The 20926-nt window shown below is 58.0% G+C and overlaps 1 protein-coding gene across 8 annotated transcripts in view; it reads right to left on the reverse strand.

Moving 5' to 3' along the window:
- The window catches only part of HDAC4 (histone deacetylase 4), a 291684-nt gene that overhangs the window by 101384 nt on the left and 169374 nt on the right, over nucleotides 1-20926 (reverse strand). For 7 of the 8 annotated variants that reach the window (XM_059885255.1, XM_059885254.1, XM_059885252.1 and 4 more), the window contains one exon: nucleotides 5885-6129. The exons of the other annotated variant lie outside the window; for it this stretch is intronic. In XM_059885255.1, coding sequence (XP_059741238.1) covers nucleotides 5885-6129 — 245 coding nt within the window. The remainder of the gene's footprint in view (nucleotides 1-5884; nucleotides 6130-20926) is intronic. 8 annotated transcript variants of the gene reach the window in all.

Here is a 20926-nt window from a genome sequence, read left to right on the forward strand (position 1 = left end):
CCTTCCCGGGCACCGGGGCTACGGCCGCCGAAGCGTGTCCTCTGGGCTCATTACAAGTTGTCTCAGACGACCCAGAAGCTGGGGTCCAGGCAGCGTCGCTCAGCCACCCGGGGCAGGTAATAAAGACAGTTAAAGACCGGCCTGGCTCTCAGGCCGGAAAAGCAGGCTCCTTTCAATTCTATCCACTTCCCTGCAAGGCAAAGCGTCACACGCTCGCTAAACAGCTCCTAAAGCTCTCCTGTCCAGAGAAACAGCACCAACCACAGCAGGTTTCACACACACACACGCTCAGCCTCACTAGTGAAAAAGGACGTGCAAATAAAGAGTGGAAAGCACTTTTATTTTTCACTTGTTAGATAGCCTGAGACCTGGGGAGAGAAGAGCCAAGCTGGACACAAACTCACAGAGAGCAGGCACACTTCTGGACAGAGACCCGATGAGACCACCAAGACGTGTAACACACACACCGTAGCGTATCTTTCACAGTAAGGGGTTTATTCCGAGGAAATCTGCCTAACGGATGGTGCTGGCAGTCTGGGCTACAAGTAGGAACTGCGGAAGACCAGCCCCATCTCCCAGGATCGCGCCTGTCAGACCGACGCGTCAGGACGGGTCTCCACCCTGAAGTGTAGGCAGGGAAGGGAGGCTCAGTGTAGATGGGGAGGGGAGGCTGCAGTGTAGATGGGAGGGGAGGCTGCAGTGTAGATGGGGAGGGAGGCTGCAGTGTAGATGGGGAGGCTGCAGTGTAGACGGGGAGGGGAGGCTGTAGTGTAGATGGGGAGGGAGGCTGCAGTGTAGACAGGGAGGCTGCAGTGTAGATGGGGAGGGGAGGGGAGGGGAGGCGGCAGTGTAGACAGGGAGGGGAGGCTGTAGTGTAAATGGGGAGGGGAGGCGGCAATGTAGATGGGAGGAGAGGCTGCAGTGTAGACGGGAGGAGAGGCTGCAGTGTAGACGGGAGGGGAGGCGGCAGTGTAGACGGGAGGGAGGAGGCAGTGTAGACGGGAGGGGAGGAAGCAGTGTAGATGGGGAGGGGAGGCTGCAGTGTAGATGGGAGGGGAGGCTGCAGTGTAGATGGGAGTGGAGGCTGCAGTGTAGATGGAGAGGGGAGGCTGTAGTGTAGATGGAGGGGGGACTGCAGTGTAGACGGGAGGGGAGGCGGCAGTGTAGACGGGGAGGGGAGGTTGAAGTGTAGATGGAAAGGGGATTGCAGTGTAGACAGGGAGGGGAGCCTGCAGTGTAGACAGGGAGGCGGCAGCACTGGGGTCATGGGGTTCAGCCTTGGCTCTGTGGTGTTACCCACGCCAGGCGTGTGCGGGCTCTACCAGCCCCTGACGGCATCCCCAGGCTCTTGTCCATCCACAGCCAGTGATCCCATGGGGTCCTGGGGCCGGCACGACAGAAGTACCTATTACTCTCCTGGAAGCACTCTCTGAAGACGCCTGTCTCCTCTCTATGCTGGAGCCACAGTCATCGAAAAATCCACAAGTAACGACTAGAGACTGACAGAAGGCAACCGTTGGCTAGAAGGTCTATCAGCAAGTGGAGCAAAGGCTGCTGAGACTGCCGACGAGAGCCCCAGAGGGGGAGTCCCAGGTCCGCGCCGGCCGAGCTGCGGACGGAGTCGAGGTGGGCTCTCAGGGGTCGGGCGGCAGAGCAGGGAGGGCCACTTCTGCTTGTTCTCACCGTGCTGCGTTTCAACTGGAAACATGAGATAGAGGGATTCCCTCGATAATAGGTTTAGAAAATTTAAAATGACACATCAAAGTGGCAAACCCAGGGAACGCCTCATCTGCCGGGTGATCCGCTCAGCAGTCCCAGCTGATAAAAGACCTTCTGGGCATAAACACCTGCCGATACCACACTCACGACTCCCTCGACCCTGGGCCCCAGTGACCACGCTCCAGGACCCCCTTCCGGGGAGAAAGAACTAACTGTAGGGCAGGACGGGGCCAGGCTCCTAAGCGGCCGCAACCAGCAAGCGTCCAGAAGCAGTGCGACGCTGAGTGTTGGGACCCCAGTGAGAGAGAGCATCCTGACCCAAGGTTAGCAACTGCGGTTACCTTTTAAACACTCTACGTTAGTCACTCAGTTGTGTCCGACTCCTTGCGACCCCAGGGACTGTAGCCCACCAGGCTCCTCCGTCCATGGGATTGTCCAGGCAAGAATACTGGAGTGGGTTGCCATTTCCTTCTGCAGTGGATTTTTCTGACTCAGGGATCGAACTTGGGTCTCCCGCATTGCAGGCAGATTCTTTACCATCTGAGCCACCAGGGAAGCCCTTTTTAAAACACTGTTTCCTTTTACATTATCAAATCCTATTCAAATTCACTGATGGTTTAATGACACTAATTAGATTGTGTGCTCAAGAAATCTGTTTGACAAACACCACTGCCAAATGTCACCAACAAGATGATGGCTTGTGAAGAGAGCGGAAATCGTCAAAACAGAGGCCGGCTGATGGGATGACGGTTACATAGTTTTAAATGGCTTCAGAGGAATGATCTCTGCTGTAAATGGAGAAACAAACAATTAAAGCCCAGAGAACGTGTCACCTTGAGAAGGTTTCTGAAGTGCATTTCTGGGGCTCCCATCCTCTCTGCGGGCTTCTGGCCTGAAGGCCTGGGGGGCTGGGGGACCCTTGGCGGAGGGGCCCTGCCTCTAAAGATGGGGGTCCCCAGGTCACTGGGAGGCCGGGTAAAGGACTTGGAAGAGACGGGCTGCCCTGACCTTTCAGGCTTCTGAGATGACATCAAGATGCAGGAGTCTGATGGCTAAAGTTCAAGAAGCCTGCTGGTGAGGAAGAGAGGAAACCGCATCACAGGGCCAGCAGTGCGAGTGGACGGGGCGGGCTCTTTAGATTGCTTTCGGGAGTCACAGAAAAGGAGGCTGCAGCTTCAAGGACAAGACGGATCAGGCAGCCTGCGGGGGGCGCTCGCTGGTACCGAAAGGCAGTTAACTAGACGGATTCTGTGAGGACCTAATCCCGCAGCGGCCCAGAGCTTCCTCCCAGTACTGCAAACCCAGTGCGGCTCAGGGCCAAAGACCCCCTTGGGGCGGGGCCTCAGCGGGAAGCCCCACCCCCTCCTTCGCCCCTCCCACCCATCCCCCCTGCAAGTGATGGGGCCTCGGCTCCCACGCTGGCAGGGCAGGTCCAGGCCGCAGCCCACAGAGCACCCCCGGGGGGCTCCGTCTCCTCCCAGCAGCAGGGGAACAGGTGCTTGGCGTCAGGGGGCAAAGGGCATGGCGATGGCTCTAAGGACCCTCGCCCGATCCATCCCAAACCCAAGGGTGTTGATTAAAACGCAGAGGACCACCATGGCTGGGGGGCCGTCTCCACGGAGACCAGCGCCATCTCGAGATTAGGCGGGAGCGCTCGCTGGCTCAGACCTCTCTGGCAAAGCCGTGAGGCCTGGGCCTCCAGCAGCTCTGGAGGGTGCTGCTCTCTGCTGGGCTTGTCGGACGCTGGCCTCAGCAGCTCCTTGGAGCTGGGGTGGACAGGAGCAGTGGCAGCGACAACCCTGCTGAGCCCCTGGACCTCAGGCGAGGCGCCAAGCAGCCAGGGCACAAACAGGTGGCGCACAGGCCTTCTGCCCGCCAGTAGCGGGCACAAGCCAGGGGCACAGGCTGGTGGTGCCTGAGGAAGCTGAGGCCGGGCCGAGTGACGTCCAGCTGCGGGCAGTGCTGGTCTCCGAGGGAAGGGCGTCTCAGGAGCACCGCGTACCACGTGGGATCTTAACTCCCACATCGCTGCCGCCCAGTCCCGCAGCCACTGACCACGGGTGGGCCCGGTGCAGCTGGTCCACAGGGCAATGGGCTCTACGTGTCTGGTCCACGGCGTGCACCCAGACTCAGCATGGATACAACCACTTATGTGGATCACAGGTTGAAGTGACACTTTAGAAATACGAGGTTAAATAAAATACCCTGAAATTACTTTTACCTTTAGCAGCCAGGTCCCCAGTGGCCCCCCAAAGACTCCTGCCTCCTGGTGTCCACCCCTTGGCTGGGCCCCTGCCGGGAGGGTTGACGCCTATGACAGCAGAGCCACGTAGCAGGGGTGGGGGTCACCTTCAAGATTTTGCCAGAAGACACCGCGACCTCCTTCTTGGTCACCTGGATCCTGGAAGCCCTGGTGAGGAGGACTTGAGGCCTCCTGCCCCAAACCAAGGGGTGAGTGAGCCAGGAAGGGGGGCCTGCAGGCCCGACCCTGTGCTCAGATGAGACCGCTGCCCTGACCACGCCCGACCACACCTCACAAGAGGCCCCGTGGCCCCGCCATCTGCGAGCTGCCCCCAGATTCCCGGTCCGCGGGAGCTGAGCTGTCCGATAACACACGTTCATTATTTCAAGCGGCTAAAAATCTTTTGGGTAATTTGTTACATAACAATAAATCACTCACACAGCCTGGTTTCTTTGGGTGTTTTAAGGTGGCTACAGGAAATGTAAAACTACCTATGAATTTTAATGTGTGCACATTTCCACTGAACAGCAAGGTTCTAAGTGCGGTGACACACGTGATCACAGACGTTGTAAGTGGTCCCCCAACCAAGTGACGGGACCTCTCCGTGCCTTGCTGGTGCACATTTCTTCCTAGAACGTTTGGTTTTAAAACCTGGGATCAGAGTAAATACGTGAGACAGTGAATGGGGCTTCCCAGGTGGCCTACTGGTAAAGAACCTGCCTGCCAAGGCAGGAGACACAAAAGATGAGGGTTCAGTTCCTGGGTCAGGAAGATCCCCTGGAGGAGGGCGTGGCAACCCACTCCAGCATTCTTGCCTGGAGAATCCCACGGACAGAGGAGCCTGGGGGGCTACAGTCTATAGGGTTGCAAAGAACATGACTGAGGCGACTTAGCACGCACCAGGCAGTAAATACCAAAAAGAAAAAATTGTTTGTTTTTTCCTTATCCCTTCTAAATCAAAGTAAATATTAGCTCCCCCCCAATTATAAAAAATTAGTGGGAAAAATGGAGAGAAGATGGACAAGTCCCAAGAAGAAAATAAAGACAATTCCTAAACACCTCACCCAGAGGTGACCACTGCTAATATTTTGTCGTTTCTTCTTGCCAGTAATGTCGCTACTTAGGAACATATGTTTGTAGATGAAGTCCAGTGATAAGAATGCTCCCCCGCTTTAAGCTTCTACAGGGTGACTTTAAATGCTGTTTCCACTCTTGGCCACATCAGCCAGGATCCCTTCAACCAGCTTCCACGTCCTGCCACGCAGGTATAAACGGCCCGGTGAGGGACATCCCCAGGCATCAACCTCAGCCCGGCAGCAGGTCACTGGGGTGGTCCTGGGCGCAAGATAGAGGGCCAGGCGGGGCGGGCCAGCCCGGGGGCTGGGGGCTCAGGGGTGGCGGGATAGAGGGCCACACGGGTTGGGCCGGCCTGGGGGCTGGGGCGGTGGTCCTGGGCAGCGGGATTGAGGCACACACAGTGGGCCGGCCCGTGGGCTCGGGGTTTGTCCTGGGCTGTGGAATCGTGGGTACACACGGGGGGCCAGTCCAGGGGCTCGGGGTTCAGGCTTTGGTACTGGGCAGCAGGGTCGCAGGCACGCACAGTGGGCCGGCCTGGGGGCTCGGGGACGGTCCTGGGCGGTGGGGTCGTGGGGTGCACAGAGCGGGCCGGCACGGGGGCCATCGGGCAGGTCCTGGGCGGTGGGGTCGTGGGGTGCACAGAGCGGGCCGGCACCAGGGCCATCGGGCAGGTCCTGGGCGGTGGGATCTGGGTGCACGTGGCGGGCTGGCCCTGGCAGTGGGATCTGGGTGCGCATGGCGGGATGGCCCTGGCGGCAGGATCTGGGTACACGTGGCAGGCTGGCCCTGGCGGCGGGATCTGGGTGTGCATGGCGGGCTGGCCCTGGGCCCGAGGCCGGGACTGACCTTGATGTGCTCGTGCAGCTGGGCCTCGTGCTGCCGCGACAGCTGCTCGTGCTGCCTCTGGAACTCAGCGATGAGGATCTGTCTCTGCAGCTGCTGCTTCTGCTTGAGCGCCAGGAGCTCCTGCTGCAGCTGCTGCTCGCGGAGACCCGGCTCCGCCACGGGCAGCGGAAACTGGTGATCCAGGCGCAGGTCCATGGGCACCCCCGGGGGGGCCACTGGCAGAGGCAGGGCCGAGGCCACGTCCACTGTGGAGAGAGCACAGCACAGAGGCGCTGGTGACCGGGTGGCCCGCCGTCCTGGCCCGGCCCCGCCTGCCCTCCCCGGGAGCCCATGCCGCCACCACAGGGACGCCCACGCTGCCACTGGGGACACCCACGCCACCAGTGGGGACGCCCACGCAGTGAGAGCCACTGCTCGCTTCAGATGCCTCCTCCCCCTTCCTGCTCAACAGGCTCAAAAGGCAGGACTCAGGGGCCTTCCGCCCTCTTCCTCCGAGAGGCCCACCCCTCAGGCAGAAGGCAGCAGGAGGTCGGACTGGGATGCACACTCAAACGGGCTCTCCTGCCTCTGCCCCACCCCGCACCAAGGGGCCCTGCTCGCTCAAGGGACCTTGGGTGCAGGCCCGGTGGCCTTTTCTGACGCCGTGTTTGAAAGTCGACACAGAGAGCAAGCAGGAAAAAGGCTCTGATGAGCCCTGGCCACCCGAAGGCAGAGGGGCGAGCCACGTGCTTTTCTCCTTTGCAAGGAGCCACAGAAGAGTTGTGTGCAGGGCGCACGGAACAGTGTGTGCCCTCAAAGTGGTCCAGACAGGAGCGCTGGGTGCACAGCGCGTTTCCGTGGTGACGGGCGCGCCCTCTGGGAGACAGCCAGTGCAAGGCTCCCCCGGATCGCCTGCTCGGCTCATGCTGCAGGAGGACCACTTCTGTGCTTTGCTAAGAAACAAACCGCCTTCATCGCACGGCGGCGTGGCCCACGAACAGCCACGAGTTGGCTCTGATTAGAAACGGAAGCGGAATCGATCTAAACGCTTGTAGATCAACGCCAAATTAAAAGCGAAGAGGAGGCAGAAACCAGGTCTCCAATTATGGGTCTCACAAAATATCCCCGCATGGGCGCTCCTCTCAGGGCGGGATTGTATCAGAAAAGCCGGGCCACTGGCTGTGGGCCTCCGACTTCCCAGAGAGGCTCTGGGGCGCATCCCTGAGGGTGAGCATCCTGGGCTCTGTCAGAGACACCCTCTGACCCCCAGAAGTGGAGACAGTCCAGCAGAGGCCCCGGGGCCCCGCCTCGACCAGAAAGCCCGCTCACAACCTGCTCAGTCACAGGCCAGAGGGCCGGAGGCTGGGCCTCTCCTCCAGGGGCTCAGAGGTCTGGGGGAGACCCTGCTCAGCAGATAGGGCCCCCGGGCCAGTCTCCCCTCCAGAGTCATTGCCACCCAGGAGGAGGCCTCGTCGCAGCACCTCTGCCCAGGCCCTCTGCAGTCAGGCCTTCTGACGGCCTGGACCTGGTCCCAGGGTCTCCCAGGGTGAGACTGGATCTAACCCCGTGCCTCTGGAAGTGCCCTCCAGCCCTGACTGCCCCTGCCACTGGGCAAATGAGGGGCTTACAAAAGGCAGGCAGTATGGCCATTTCGTTAATTCTCTGTGCTTATTTTCTTAAGCTAAAATACTGCTTTTTGATGAGGTAAGTGGACCGTCAGAGACACCACAGGCCGGCCCCACCTAGGTTCTGGTGGATTCTAGGAAAATGACCCAGGAGTGGAACCACCCCTCGGGATAGCCCATTTCAGCAGTCACCACGCAGGCAGGTCCTTGCCGGCCGTTCTGCTGACGAGCGAAGTGAGGTGGGGAGGCCTGGCTCCAGCTCAGTCCTGGGTCCTAGCCCCCGAGCCCACGCCCGGGGCCCTGGTGTCCTGGACCGACACGTGGCCTCGCACCTCAGGCTCGCTCACCTGGGCAGGGTGTGGGGCGCTGGCTGGGACAGCAGGGGCCTGGCTCCTGCAGTCACCACCTCCCTCTCCCCGCTGCCAGAACTAAGCCTGGATTCCACCCGAGGCCCCCAGAGCCCAGGGCAGGTTGCATGCAAGGAAGGCCTGGGCCCTGGCCCCAGGGAATGGAGGAAAATCCTCAATATTCAATCATTTTCCAGAAAATATCTAATTCTCCTCTCTCTGAAGTCCTAACAAGCCCCGGGTAAATACCAGCTCTTTGATTTTTCCCAAAATCAGTGAGGTGCAAACTCTGTTTTAAATGTATTTGTTTTTTTCTAGTTGGGTGTCAGGCTTGATGTGTGAAGGGTTTTTTATTTGATATTTAACAAAAACGGACACAAGTAACTGTTCCCATGAGCAGGCCCAGACGACAGCGGTGCCCCATCCCACCCCCACCACACACAGCTGGTAGAGATGAGGTCTTGCTGACTTCCTTTATTTTCTTTCTTTGATCATTTTTATTATGAAACATAGCAGGATGGAAAAACTGTGTAAACAACACCCGTTTTATAAAACCTCAAGATTTTCCTCCATTTGCTTCAGACTCTATTTTAAGGAATAGAACGTTATGGCAGACAGGGAGCAGGGCTCAGGAAAGGGACTCAGAGGAAAGAGAAAGTGACTTGACGTCTTAAAGGAAATTCAGCTTTCCCTTCTCCCGGGGGTGGGGAAGGGCTGTGCATCTTCCTGCTTTCACTAATGACCGCGCTGAATGCTGCCTGGAAAACATCATGATGTGTATGACGGCAGGCTTTCTGGCTCTTCTTTCTGCTTCCCTGGAAGAGGATGAAGAGGTTTTCTTCATTAACCGGTTAACCCGCCTAGTCCTTCATGGATTAACACGTGAGTTACTTGGCAGATCCCCTCAGGTTAGCTGGCCTTTACTTTGTAAAGATGAAGCCGACCTTGTCTTCCTGGGTTACAGACACACACACACACACACACACACACGCACACACACACAGAATCACCGACAGACTGAGCCTGCAACCGTTTCACTGGGCACATCTGGGTCCATGTTCATATGTCTGGACTGGCTTGCAGTGTCTCTGACACTCTTCTTATCCGGTCAGGGAGCGTTATTTTAGCTCAAGAAACCAAGAGAATTAATGAAATAACCATATTGCCTGCCTTTTGTGAGCAGTATCACCTCACTTGCTTTGATGGCAGGGCTGACCCCTTAGGCGACATGTGAAGGTGACCTGAGATGTTATGCAGCAACAAGGCCAAGCCCGAGACGCTGCGCAGAAGATGCCCGAGCGCTGCCCGCTCCCTGCGAAGCGCTGCTGCTGTCAGTCACCCAGTCGCATCCAGCGGTGCCCCATGTGCTGTGGCCTGCCAGGCTCCTCTGTCCATGGGATTCTTCAGGCAGGAACGCTGGAGCAGGGTGCCAGGCTCCTCTGTCTGTGGGATTCTTCAGGCAGAACGCTGGAGCGGGGTGCCAGGCTCCTCTGTCCGTGGGATTCTTCAGGCAGGCACCCTGGAGTGGGGTGCCAGGCCCTCCTCCAGGGGATCTTGCCGACCCAGGGATCAAACTCGCATTGCATTGGCAGGCGGATCTTTACTGTCGGAGCCGCCAGGGAAGCCCTCACTGTACCATACCATCTCTCCGTTTCTAATTTTTCACAGGCGAGGTCAGGAAGATGATCAGAAATGTCCAATAGTTAACATCTTAAAAAACTGAACATAAAACAACTTTGAGGGATCCGTTTTATTAACTTCAAATATACGATGGGCCAAATGTTTCCTATGCCTGCATCCCCTCACTGCAGAAAAACGCCAGGGCCTGCTGCTCTGTGCTGCGTGCTGGGGGGTTGTTCCCAGTCCAGCCTGCAGCAGATCTGCCGTGCAAAGGGACAGGAGAGGGCAGAGGGCTTGAGGGACGCCCCGGGGAAGGGCCCACACAGGGGCCGCAGCTCTGAGTGGGAAGGGGCCGGCGAGCCAGGACCCAGACGGCCAGTGTTAAGAGGGCAGGCATGGGGGCGGAGACACAGGAGGCACCTGGACCGCTGGCTTGGGGCATGGGACCTGCATCCAGAGATCCTCGGGGGCCCTGCAGGCCCAGGTGGGGGTGCCAGCAGCAGAGGGAGGCCAGGCCTCAGATGCAGAGGGGCCGGCATCAGGGTGCTGGGTGTGAGAGACGAGGCGGGGGCTGAAGGCGGGAAGGGAGGATGTGGCAGGCGCCCCGGCGTGGATGGGGTGGGGAGGACTGTGGTTCCCTGTGTCCACTGTCCCTTCCCTCGGGTTCCCTTTGAGTCTGGAGCTGCAGGGAACATCAGGAGGACCCCCCCTTCCCCCCCGCCGAGTCATTCCAGACACCAGAGCCGGTGGGCCCAGGGAGGGGATGGCAAGGAGACCCGCGGGCAACACCATCAGGTCTGCAGAGAACAGAGGGGAGCAGGCCGGGGGCGGGGGGTGGTCACGGGCTGTCCTCACCATTTACTGCGAGAAAGGGAGGCGAGGCCTGCTGGATTTCCCTTTTTGAGGTTTCACATAAGACTTCATCCTCTGCTAAAGAAAGTCCCACGCAAAGAGAATGCAAAGCCAGACGTCACCTCCGCCCGACAGGCCATGCCCAGCGCTGGCCGTTCCGGTGCCTCGGGAGACACACGCACCAGCCCGGGGGTGGCCGCGGGCCCAGGCCAGGCGCTTCTCACCGCCTGAGCTCAGCCTCAGGAGGCCAGGCGGGCCCCTCAGGCGGCCGGAGCCCCAGCTGTGGGATCAGACCCACAGCCCCATTCATTCCGCCGCTGGAGGGTGCGTCAGACATGCCCGTGACTATTTCTGTATCAAAAACTCGCCGAAATGCCACGAGTCCCAACAGAAGCTGCTGGTGCTTTTGACCCAAAGTGCCCCGAAGAAAACAATGAGACTTTCTCTACTTAAAGAATGCGGCATCAAAACAAAAAAGCCTGTATTCTCATGAATATTTTATGGCAGAGTAGAAAATTGCTTTTATAGGTTGTGCCTTGAGAAACATATTAATACAATCAGATTCATGACGTTAGTAAAAGCACAAAGACTATATTCAGAGTTTCAATAAGAAATGGCAAGGCTGGGCCATGACCTATAAGTTCTCAATCAGAAATAGAAAAAAAATCTGCTAGTCTCTAATTTTTTAAAAAAAATAAATGATCAGGGTGGGGGAAAAAAAGGACACTGTAATTTTCCATTACATGGGTTGGGTCTTCTGTTCATAACACTATTTCATGTCATCATATAGACAGCAAATAAAGAGAAGGTCTGTTCTTTAGCAAACAGGGCCAGAGTGTAGGCTCTGTTCAAGTAAAGAACAGCTCATTCAAATCTAGGGGACAATAATAGATGTTTCATCCGTGTCAGCACGAGTTCCTCTCACACTGACGTTTGTCTGCCTGTGTGAGGGGAGGAGAGAGATGCCTGCAGGGGGCGAGGAGGAGGAGCAGGAGAAAGGACAGGGGTCTATTAAAAAAGCACAACCTATCTCAAAATGTTTTCAACTTTTATGACAAAACATGTCACACATCCCGGGGACACTGGCACACCCCCGCCTTGCTCCCCAGGCCCCCAGCCCCGTGCTGACTCTTTGCTCAGCACCCCCGCATGTCGTGGTCACAATCTCCAGGACGCACCCCTAGATGCGTCCTCTGCACTCAGCAGCTGTGGGGGGTGGGCGGGGGGAGGCGAGACGAAGGCCCCCAGGGAAAGACAAGAGTCTTGGGGCCAGGCTGCTTCAGCTTCCAGGACAGCTGACAGGAAGAGCTCCTCTGGGGCGAGGCCAAGAGTGACCCCGGGAAAACCACGGCCACCCCCCACAGTGGGACCAAGACTGGGACCAGAACCGCCCTGCGTCCTGCTGCCGGCCCCGCCGGCCGTCCTCCAGGTGTGTCCTCCAGGTGCACCCTCCAGCCGGCCGTCCTCCAGATGCCCCCTCCAGCCGGCCGTCCTCCAGGTGCGTCCTCCAGGTGTGCCCTCCAGCCGGCCGTCCTCCAGGGGCGTCCTCCAGGTGTGTCCTCAGGTGCACCCTCCAGCCGGCCGTCCTCCAGGGGCGTCCTCCAGGTGTGTCCTCAGGTGCGCCCTCCAGCCGGCCGTCCTCCAGGGGCGTCCTCCAGGTGTGTCCTCCAGATGCCCCCTCCAGCCGGCCATCCTCCAGGTGCGTCCTCCAGGTGTGCCCTCCAGCCGGCTGTCCTCCAGGGGCGTCCTCCAGCCGGCCGGCCTCCAGGGGCATCCTCCACGTGCGCCCTCCAGCCGGCCATCCTCCAGGGGCGTCCTCCAGGTGCGTCCTCCAGGTGTGCCCTCCAGCCGGCTGTCCTCCAGGGGCGTCCTCCAGCCGGCCGGCCTCCAGGGGCATCCTCCACGTGTGCCCTCCAGCCGGCCATCCTCCAGGGGCGTCCTCCAGGTGTGTCCTCCAGGTGCGTCCTCCAGCCGGCCGTCCTCCAGGTGTGTCCTCCAGGTGCGTCCTCCAGGGGCGCCCTCCAGCCGGCCGGCCTCCAGATGCCCCCTCCAGCCGGCCGTCCTCCAGGTACGCCCTCCAGCTGGCTGTCCTCCAGATGCCCCCTCCAGCCAGCCATCCTCCAGGTGTGTCCTCCAGCCGGCCGTCCTCCAGATGCCCCCTCCAGCCAGCCATCCTCCAGGTGCGTCCTCCAGGTGCATCCTCCAGGTGCGCCCTCCAGCCAGTTGTCCTCCAGGTGCGCCCTCCAGCCTCCCGTCCTCCAGGTGCGCCCTCCAGGTGCGGGGGCCCAGGAGCCCCGTGGAGAAGCACGGCCTCAGGTGAGTGAGGGCGAGAGGCAGGGAGGTCCAGATGCCCTAGGGGCTGCAGAGCTCCTCCACAGCGCCTCCCACACAGCTGCCCCCTCCCCGAGGCTGGCCCCGGCCCTCCCAGGGATGCCCAGGGTCTGCGTTCGTGCCCCTTTATTCCACTCCTCTTCCTTCTGGGCTGTTCTCTCCCTGCAGGAACTCAGCCTCCTCCTGTGTCTCGGGAAGGAGGCGCATGGTTTCCTGTCTGAATGTGTGCTCACGTCCTAGTCCAGGCATCGTCCCTCTGCCTGCACACAGAACTCCAGCGAGCAGTCACCTCCTCCAGGACGGTGAAGACAACGTCCCCACCTCCTTGTTCCCAAGACTGTTACTGAGAAGTGAGGAGCTGCTCTGACTCTGGACGCGTGCCCTTTGCTCTCCCTCTGGCAGACCAGCTCCTGGCCACCGCGTCTGAGCAGGAGGCTCTGGAAGCGAGAGTCTTCCCTTACCTGCCGCGGAGCTCCAGGCTGCCTGTCCAGTTTGGCAGCTCAGGCCTCCAGCGTGGGGCATCTCCCTGGGTCATCGTGCGGACCATCGCCCTTTCCTCTGTTTTCCCCTTCGGGAACTTCCAGTACCTGGTGGTAAATCTGCAACAATCACTGATTTTCTTTCTGCTTCTCCCCCGTTTTCTGTGTCCAATGCTGAACTCTATTCAAGATTCCCTTAAATGTATTTTCTAAGTTTCTCACTGAGTTTTGTGTATTTTCTGTGGCTGTGTCCCTGAGGACGAGTGGAGGCAAGGATCCTAAGCTGCGAGCGGAGAGGGGACTCAAGGCTGAGCTTCGCTGGGTGGGGCTGAGGCACCCGGAGCCGCAGGGCAGGAGGCTGTTGCGGAGGGCGTGCGTGCTGTGCCTGTTGCCCTCCAGCCTCCACTCCACTCGGCCCGGCCCCCTCCTGCCCCAGTCCTGTCCTGGAGGCGGGATGTGGGGCTGCTTCCCAAGGATGCCGTGGCGTCCACCCACTGGGATCTTGGCTGCACCCGTGGGTGGCGTGCAGTCTGGTTTTTTCTGCCCAAACTGCCAAATCCAGTGTGACCTGTGACTTCAATTTCTACCTTCCAGACAGTTGTTGATGCTGTGTCCTTGTCTGTTCCCCATCCTGTTTTTTTGAATGCCCCTTACAGGTCTGGCTGCACTGGGTCTTTGTAGCAGCACGCGGGGTCTTTGATCTTCACTGGGACAGGTGGGATCTACTTCCCTGACCAGGGATTGAACCTGGGCCCCCTGCATTAGGAGCGCAGAGTCTCAGCCACTGGGCCACCAGGGAAATCCCTGTTTCCCCTACCTTTGTGAGCTGATGACCTTTCTCTGGAATACAGATATAGATAGACAATTTTTTAGGGAAAATTAAAAAAAAAAAAACACAAAGCCACCAAAAATGGTGTAATTGCCTCCCAAGGATCCATCAGCCAGCTCCCAACAACTGCTGCCCTGTGGCCAGCCCTTCCTTCTAGATTATCCTGAAGCCAACCCGCCAGCAGAGCGCTTTACTCATAAGGACTGTGGTATCCCTAAATAAACTCTTAAGAAAACAGTCAACCTACCCAAATAAATTAACAACTCCATGATGCTATCAAATAGCCAGAAGTATTATCATTTTTTTTAGAGTCTCATATACATTTCTGAGACTTCATTCAACTCAAGATTCAACCGGGGACTTCCCTACTGGTCCAGTGGTTAAGAATCTGCTTTGCAATGCAGAGGATGTGGGTTTGATCCTTGGTCAAGAGAACGACAATCCCATATGCCATGGGGCAACTAAGCCATCGAGCCACAGCTTGAGAATCTGTGAGAAGGAAAACGCGGTGCAACAAGGATCCTGTGCAGCCAAAAACAAATCAAGATTCAGCAAGGTCTGTACGCCGCAATTGGCTGACACAGTCTGTGCATTCTCTGTGACCTAAAGATCCCCCTTCTTCTCCCTCATGCCTGCACCCTCTCCAGCTGACGGGCTGAAGACTCTGGTCACCCGTCCCGTGCTGACTGCACCTGAGGTGCAGATCCACATGACGCATTCCCTGGGAGCAGAAATGGGTCTGGAGTCCCGGGGGACGCAGCTCCAGTTCCCAGCAGGGCCGCCCCCCCAAGACGGTCCTGTGTCTGCCGGGCTCCTGTGTTGCCAGCAGCTAAGGGGTTCCCTGATGATGCTGTCGGGCCTGTCAACACGGCCCTTCTAGCCCCATCTGCCAGTCCTGAGCTGCTGGCCGGGGGAGAAAGGGCCCCGAGTCAACTGTCACGTTATCCCCACAGACAGCTTTTAGCAGAGAGGCAGGGCCAGTGCTTGACGATCTTTTATTTGCCAATTTTCAACAATACTGAGCTGGCCGCACTGAGTCTGGCTTCGGGATCGCAGTGAACCGAGCCTCTGCAGTCCTGTCCTGATGCTCACACGCGTCCTTGGGCAGCCTGCGTGATGGCACCAGGTCACCCAGACCCCACCAGCGGCCCTGGGGACAGCCCTCAGTGTGGCTGTGACAGCTGTCCCGAAGCGCCCCTGCACTTCCTGGTCCCCAAGGGCACCTGGGCTCCTTCAGTGGGAAACACGGAGACCACAATCTGGGTTTTGGTTGCCACAGTTTATAATGTGTATATCCTTACTGGAGCTTTTGTGAATTTCAGGAGTGAGTGAAATTAGATCTATGTGTTCAATCTGTCAGCTCGCCATGGAACTTTGGGTGCATAACTTATTAGAAATATCATTCAAAACGGCTGAACAGTCATAATCAAGTTCCATTCAAAATACTGATTTATATGCAGCATCATTTTCCCCAAAGGTGCTCTTAACTGAATTACAATTATTCTGTTTAATACTGTGTGTGTGTGTATAAAGGGGAAATGAGGTAGAGAAGTCAGAAGTGCTTTTTAATGTAAACATTTAAAAATATTCTGTAGGGAAGGTAAACAAGCCAAGTGGTCCCATCTCAGCTTCTCATGTAGACGGGTATGGCTCTCCCTGCTTTTTTGCCTCATTCACATGTATGTACACAGGCAATGCCAAAGAAATGAGCTTATGTGAGCAACTCAGGAAAATATAAATTATGCTTGAAAAATAAAAATAAATAACAAATAGTATGGAGCAAGAACATACTATTATGTTTATATTGTTTTGTTTTCAGCCGAGATCAGAATGTAAAGAAATAAACATATATAGTGGTATTTATCGGAGAAGGCGATGGCACCCACTCCAGTGTTCCTGCCTGGAGAATCCCAGGGACAGAGGAGCCTGGTGCCTGCAGTCCATGGGGTCACTAGAGTCGGACACGACTGAGCGACTTCACTTTCACTCTTCACTTTCATGCATTGGAGAAGGAAATGGCAACCCACTCCAATGTTCTTGCCTGGAGAATCCCATGGACAGAGGAGCCTGGTGGGCTACAGTCCAGGGAGTCACACAGAGTCAGACAGGACGGAGCGACTCACACTTCATCCACGTGTTACATGGGAAGGCTCTTTGCACCTGGCCTGGGGCGGGGAGAGAGGCGACGCACGGCGCCTCTGAGCCGCTTTCTCCACGTGGGTGCCTTGCACACACCTGCATGCCACGAGGCAGCAGCATGCACCTTCAGGCCCTGGTCGGCCCAGGCTCTGCCTCCAGACAAGAGGGCAGTGGGTTACACTTCAAAAGCAAGCAGAGACAGGCCGCAGCAGGGCAAGTGCCTCAAGCCGAACGCAGGAGGGGGCGTCGGGGGCAGACACGCAAGCCCCCAGGTCGGCCCTGAGTCGCTGCGGACGACACCTCTGCAGGCTGCTGGCCTGGGCTAGCTTCACGTGTCAACAGGGACCCTGCAGGACACAGGTGGGTGCCAGCTCATCCCCACGGACAAGCAGGGAAGCAAGCTCAGAGAGTCTAAGTGACATGCCCGAGGCTATGCAGCAAGTGTCATGGCAAACTTGGAACTGGACACTAACCACGGGCGACGGGATGCCCACGGGAAGAGCCAGGAGGAGGGGGCACAGGGGGATGTTCTCAGGCGGGGGCACAGGTCACCCTGGGGCTCTGGTTCTCAGGCGGGGGCACAGGTCACCCTGGGGCAGTGGTTCTCAGTTTGGGTGGCACAGGTCACCCTGGGGCTCTGGTTCTCAGGCAGGGCGGCACAGGTCACCCTGGGGCTGTGGTTCTCAGGCGGGTTGGCACAGGTCACCCTGGGGTGGGACTGTGGTTCTTAGGTGGGGTAGTGTGAGCGGCTTGGGGACTTGGGAGCCGTGGAGGCTGGGCCCTGCTCAGCTGCTGTGCTCGGGGTGCCTGGGGCTCCAGGAGCACTCGGGTGATCAGGCCCCCTGCAGCCCAAGTACGCACGCTCTGGGGCTCTGAGAGCACTCCCCCCATCAGGGCCAGCGGACCCCTTAAGTCCCTGCCCACGGCTCCACCTGTGGATTCTTTCCTGACCAAGGGCTGGGCGTCCCCCCAGGATCGCCAGCTTGCTCCAGCACCCCATAGGCCCGTGCTTTCCAGCGAAGAAAAGCCTCTACTTTTCCTGAAGGACGCACAGGGGTCCGCTCCAAGAGCCCCTGCTCATGGCCGAGACATAGCCCCAAGGGTGCAGCCAGCCCGGGTCTGCACCACCCACCCGGTCCCGGGAAACAGGCTGACCAGCACCGCCAAGCAGACCCGGCTGCCGAGCAGAGATGCAAACAGCACGTTCCTGATGGCTCACTTCTGCCGCCAAAAAGAACAAGTCACCATCAACACCAGGTAATGTTTTACTCCATTGTCTCTTCCCCTAAGCTGGGTTTCACCTTCACTCACTCACACCTCCTCCCCAAGCGCCAAGTTTTCAACGGCTTCTCCCTGGCGGAGAGTCCAAGGCCATCAGCGCACCGAGGCCTGGCCACCCCTCACCCACCACCGTGAGGGCCTCTCCTGCAGCCGCCATGATCCTCCTCTTCGAGGTCCCCACTGTGCCCGCATGTCTGCAGACACCAGCGAGGACCCGGTCAGGGAACAGCTGGCGGGAGGTGGGACCCCTCGTGGAAAGCAGGCCCAGGGCCCCACTTCTAGGCACCAGGACGTGTGTCCAGGTAATGCTACTGAGAGAGAAGAGGCTGGGCCCCCGGCACAGGCACCTGGTCTCAAAGGTCCAGTGTGGGGTTCAGGGCTAATGTGAGTCCAAATCCCCATGAGGACCAGCGGCCGCCCAGGGGCCCTGCATGTGACCAGCGTCCATCGAGAGCCAAGACACAGCCTCGAGCCGGGCGACCCCATGGCAGTGTGAATGCAGGGAGAAGACTCCAGGGGAGCTGACCTGGCGGGAGGGGTGTCTGGGTGCGGTGGGCTGAGCTGAGTCCGTCTGTCTCCCGAGCTGCTGATCGCCCTCCTTCTAAAGTGGGCCCAGAAGGTGACATCACTGAGGGTGGTGAAGACCCAAGGCAAGACCTGGTGGTCAGGATGCAGGAGACCCCAGGAGGGCGCAAGCCGGCCCTCAGCATCTGCCACGTGACAACCGAAGGCTGAGGCACGAACGCGCCTGGGGACAGGCGTCCACAGCACCCAGGCTCAGGTTCCAGCACACCAGGGGCGGAGGCCCCGGAGGGCAGGCCCGCAGTGCGAGCGAGGGGCCCCGGGTCCCCCAGACATGGAGCCAAGACAGCTTCTCAACTTAAAGGATGGGAACAGGATATGGAGACACAATGGCTTCACAATGAATGAAAGGGCGTGTATTTGATGCAGACAGAGAACAAGCACCAGCCTCATCTCAGGGCGGGGTGCTGATCCCACGGCAGCTGCTGAGGAGTGTAGGTCAGGGCCCCCTCCGCCCCCTTCTCTCCTATTGTCAAAGAAATAAAAAGGCCTTTGTAGGACGGGAGCACGCAGGGGAGAGAACTCAGACAATGGGGCAGAATCCAGGTCATCTCACAGTTCTGCAAAAGCAGACCATCGAGGCCCTTCCACTCCCTTCTCACCCACCCCACCTGCCCCATTCCCCGGCCCGGGCCCCTGGGCACCTGCAGCGCGGCAGCCCCACCGCCAGCAGGGAGGGTACAGCCTGTGTTTCAGGCCCAGCAGCGGGTTCCAAAGTGTGGGCACGCCCTCTCCCCGCAGAGAAGGTCGGAGGTCAGAGGCAGCACCTAAGACAGATGGCTGAGCATTTCCAGAACTGGTGGGAGACACGGAAGGCACAACCAAGCAGGGACCCCAGCAAACGGCAGTAATCAAGACAGTTTCCAAGCGGAACCGCAGACTCGCGAGAAGAGGGCCAGCGGACCCTGAGGATGAGCAAGCTGCTGACGAGGAAACGGCCAGAGAACAGCGAGCCAGCTCCGAGAGCAGAGGAGCACCTGCCAAGCCAGAACCATGTGCTGGGAAGCGGCGGTCACGACTGCATGCAGAGCACACACAGACGGGGCCACATCAGACTGAGAAGGCTGCAGGTGCACCGATGAGCCCTCGGGGAAGGAAGAACCCACGGCGAGTCTGAGACGCAGGAGGAACGGCGAGTGGAGAACCCAACACACACAGAAACGAGTCCACACAAACAGCAAGGAGGTGGACGGCAGCGTCCAACGTGTGGGTGAAGCCACGGAGGAAACCCTGGGGCCGTGGGGAGGCTGGAGCGCCCCAGGGCCCTGGGACCCCTGCCCCCATAGGGGTGGAGGTAGAAGACAGGCTCACAGGCTGCCACACAGACCTGCTGGAGACCACGAGGAGGGCCCTCAGGGCAGTGGCGGGGGTGTGGCTAGGTCAGGAAATGATTTTAAGGAGAAAGAAAAAGACACGAGGCTGCTAAGCGCCCCCACCTACACACACAGAGCTGGTCCTCCCAATGGATGTACACGCCTGCACCTAGACTCCGGCCAGAAATAATCACAACAGACTCTGATCAAACCTCCAGGTCTAACCACTGACGGACAGGAAACTCAGGCAAGAGAGGTCCACTTTAAATGACAACTCAGGGAGGAAATCAAGCGAAATCTAAAACCCAGGGAGACCCTGCAGGACAGACAAGCCAGTATCTTCAGAGATAGACTGCAAAGCTCAAAAAAAAGGCAGGAGGGATCTTACAGATGAGCTGGGGACAGACCAGCCACCACGCACGAACATTAAATGGACCTCGTGTCAAACAATGAAATAAAGAGACATGTGCTTTAAACACCATCAGGGTGAAGGGATAAAGAAGTGAAGTGAAAGTCGCTGAGTCGTATCCGACTCTTTGTGATCTCACACACTATACATCCCATGGAATTGTCCAGGCCAGAATACTGGAGTGGGTAGCATTTCCCTTCTCCAGGGGATCTTCCCAACCCAGGGATCGAACCCAGGTCTGCCGCATCACAGGTGGATTCTTTACCAGCTGAGCCACAAGGGAAGCCCAAGAATACCGGAGTGGGTAGCCTGTCCCTTCTCCAGGGGATCTTCCCGACCCAGGAACTGAACCAGGGTCTCCTGCATTGCAGGCGGATTCTTTACCAACTGAGCTATCAGGCAAACCAGGATAGCCGTGAAGCCGCGACAGGGGATAAAGAGGAGGCGGTATACAAATACAATGGAACTTCAGCCATAGGAAAGAAGAAAATCTTGTCATTTGTGAAAACGCGGATGAACCTAGAGGATATCATACTAGGTGAAGTAAGTCAGGCAGAGAAAGGCAAAAACCACATGACTTCACACATGTGAACTCTAAAAACAAAAATGAACAGACGTAACAGAAACAGACTCAAAGATAAGAACAAACTGGTGGGCGCGAGAGGGGAAGGAGGCTGGGGGGTGTGCAACAGGTGAGGGAGGTGCAAGATCCAGACGCGCAGATTCAGTCAGTCACAGGGCTGTAACGGCGGCCGCAGGGGACAGTCAGTGAGACGGCAGTACAGGAAGGCCCCACACGAGCAAGTCCGTTCCCAGAGTGTGTTCCCAGGTTGAGCCACGGGAGCCTGGGTGCCCGCCTAACAGCCAGCTCTGTAGTGCTGCACTGTTACAGCTTTATGACACGTCTCACACATAACACAGGGAAAAACAAGCAAGACTCCTTCCACTCCACAGCTCAGCACCTTGAAAAGCGCAGCAGTCCAACACAGCAGCCGGCATGCAGGGCCTGGCCTGGAAAGAACAGGGAAGAAGGGTTACTGACGGGAGGAGGGAGAGGAGGGGAGATGGTAGAGCCGAAGGGGCGTCAGCAGCAGGAGACGGGGGGCGAGCTGCTGTCTCACGCACGCCTGACGCTGACGGAGAGTAGATTTGCATCTTTGAAAGTTCGCAACTTGAAGGTCTGTATGTAGGGGATTTACCGTATCTTTCTATGGTGACAAGTGGTAACTAGACTTATCATGAGGACATTTTTTAAT

The sequence above is a fragment of the Bos taurus genome, chromosome 3 (genome assembly GCF_002263795.3).
Source record: "Bos taurus isolate L1 Dominette 01449 registration number 42190680 breed Hereford chromosome 3, ARS-UCD2.0, whole genome shotgun sequence".
Classification (NCBI taxonomy): domain Eukaryota; kingdom Metazoa; phylum Chordata; class Mammalia; order Artiodactyla; family Bovidae; genus Bos; species Bos taurus.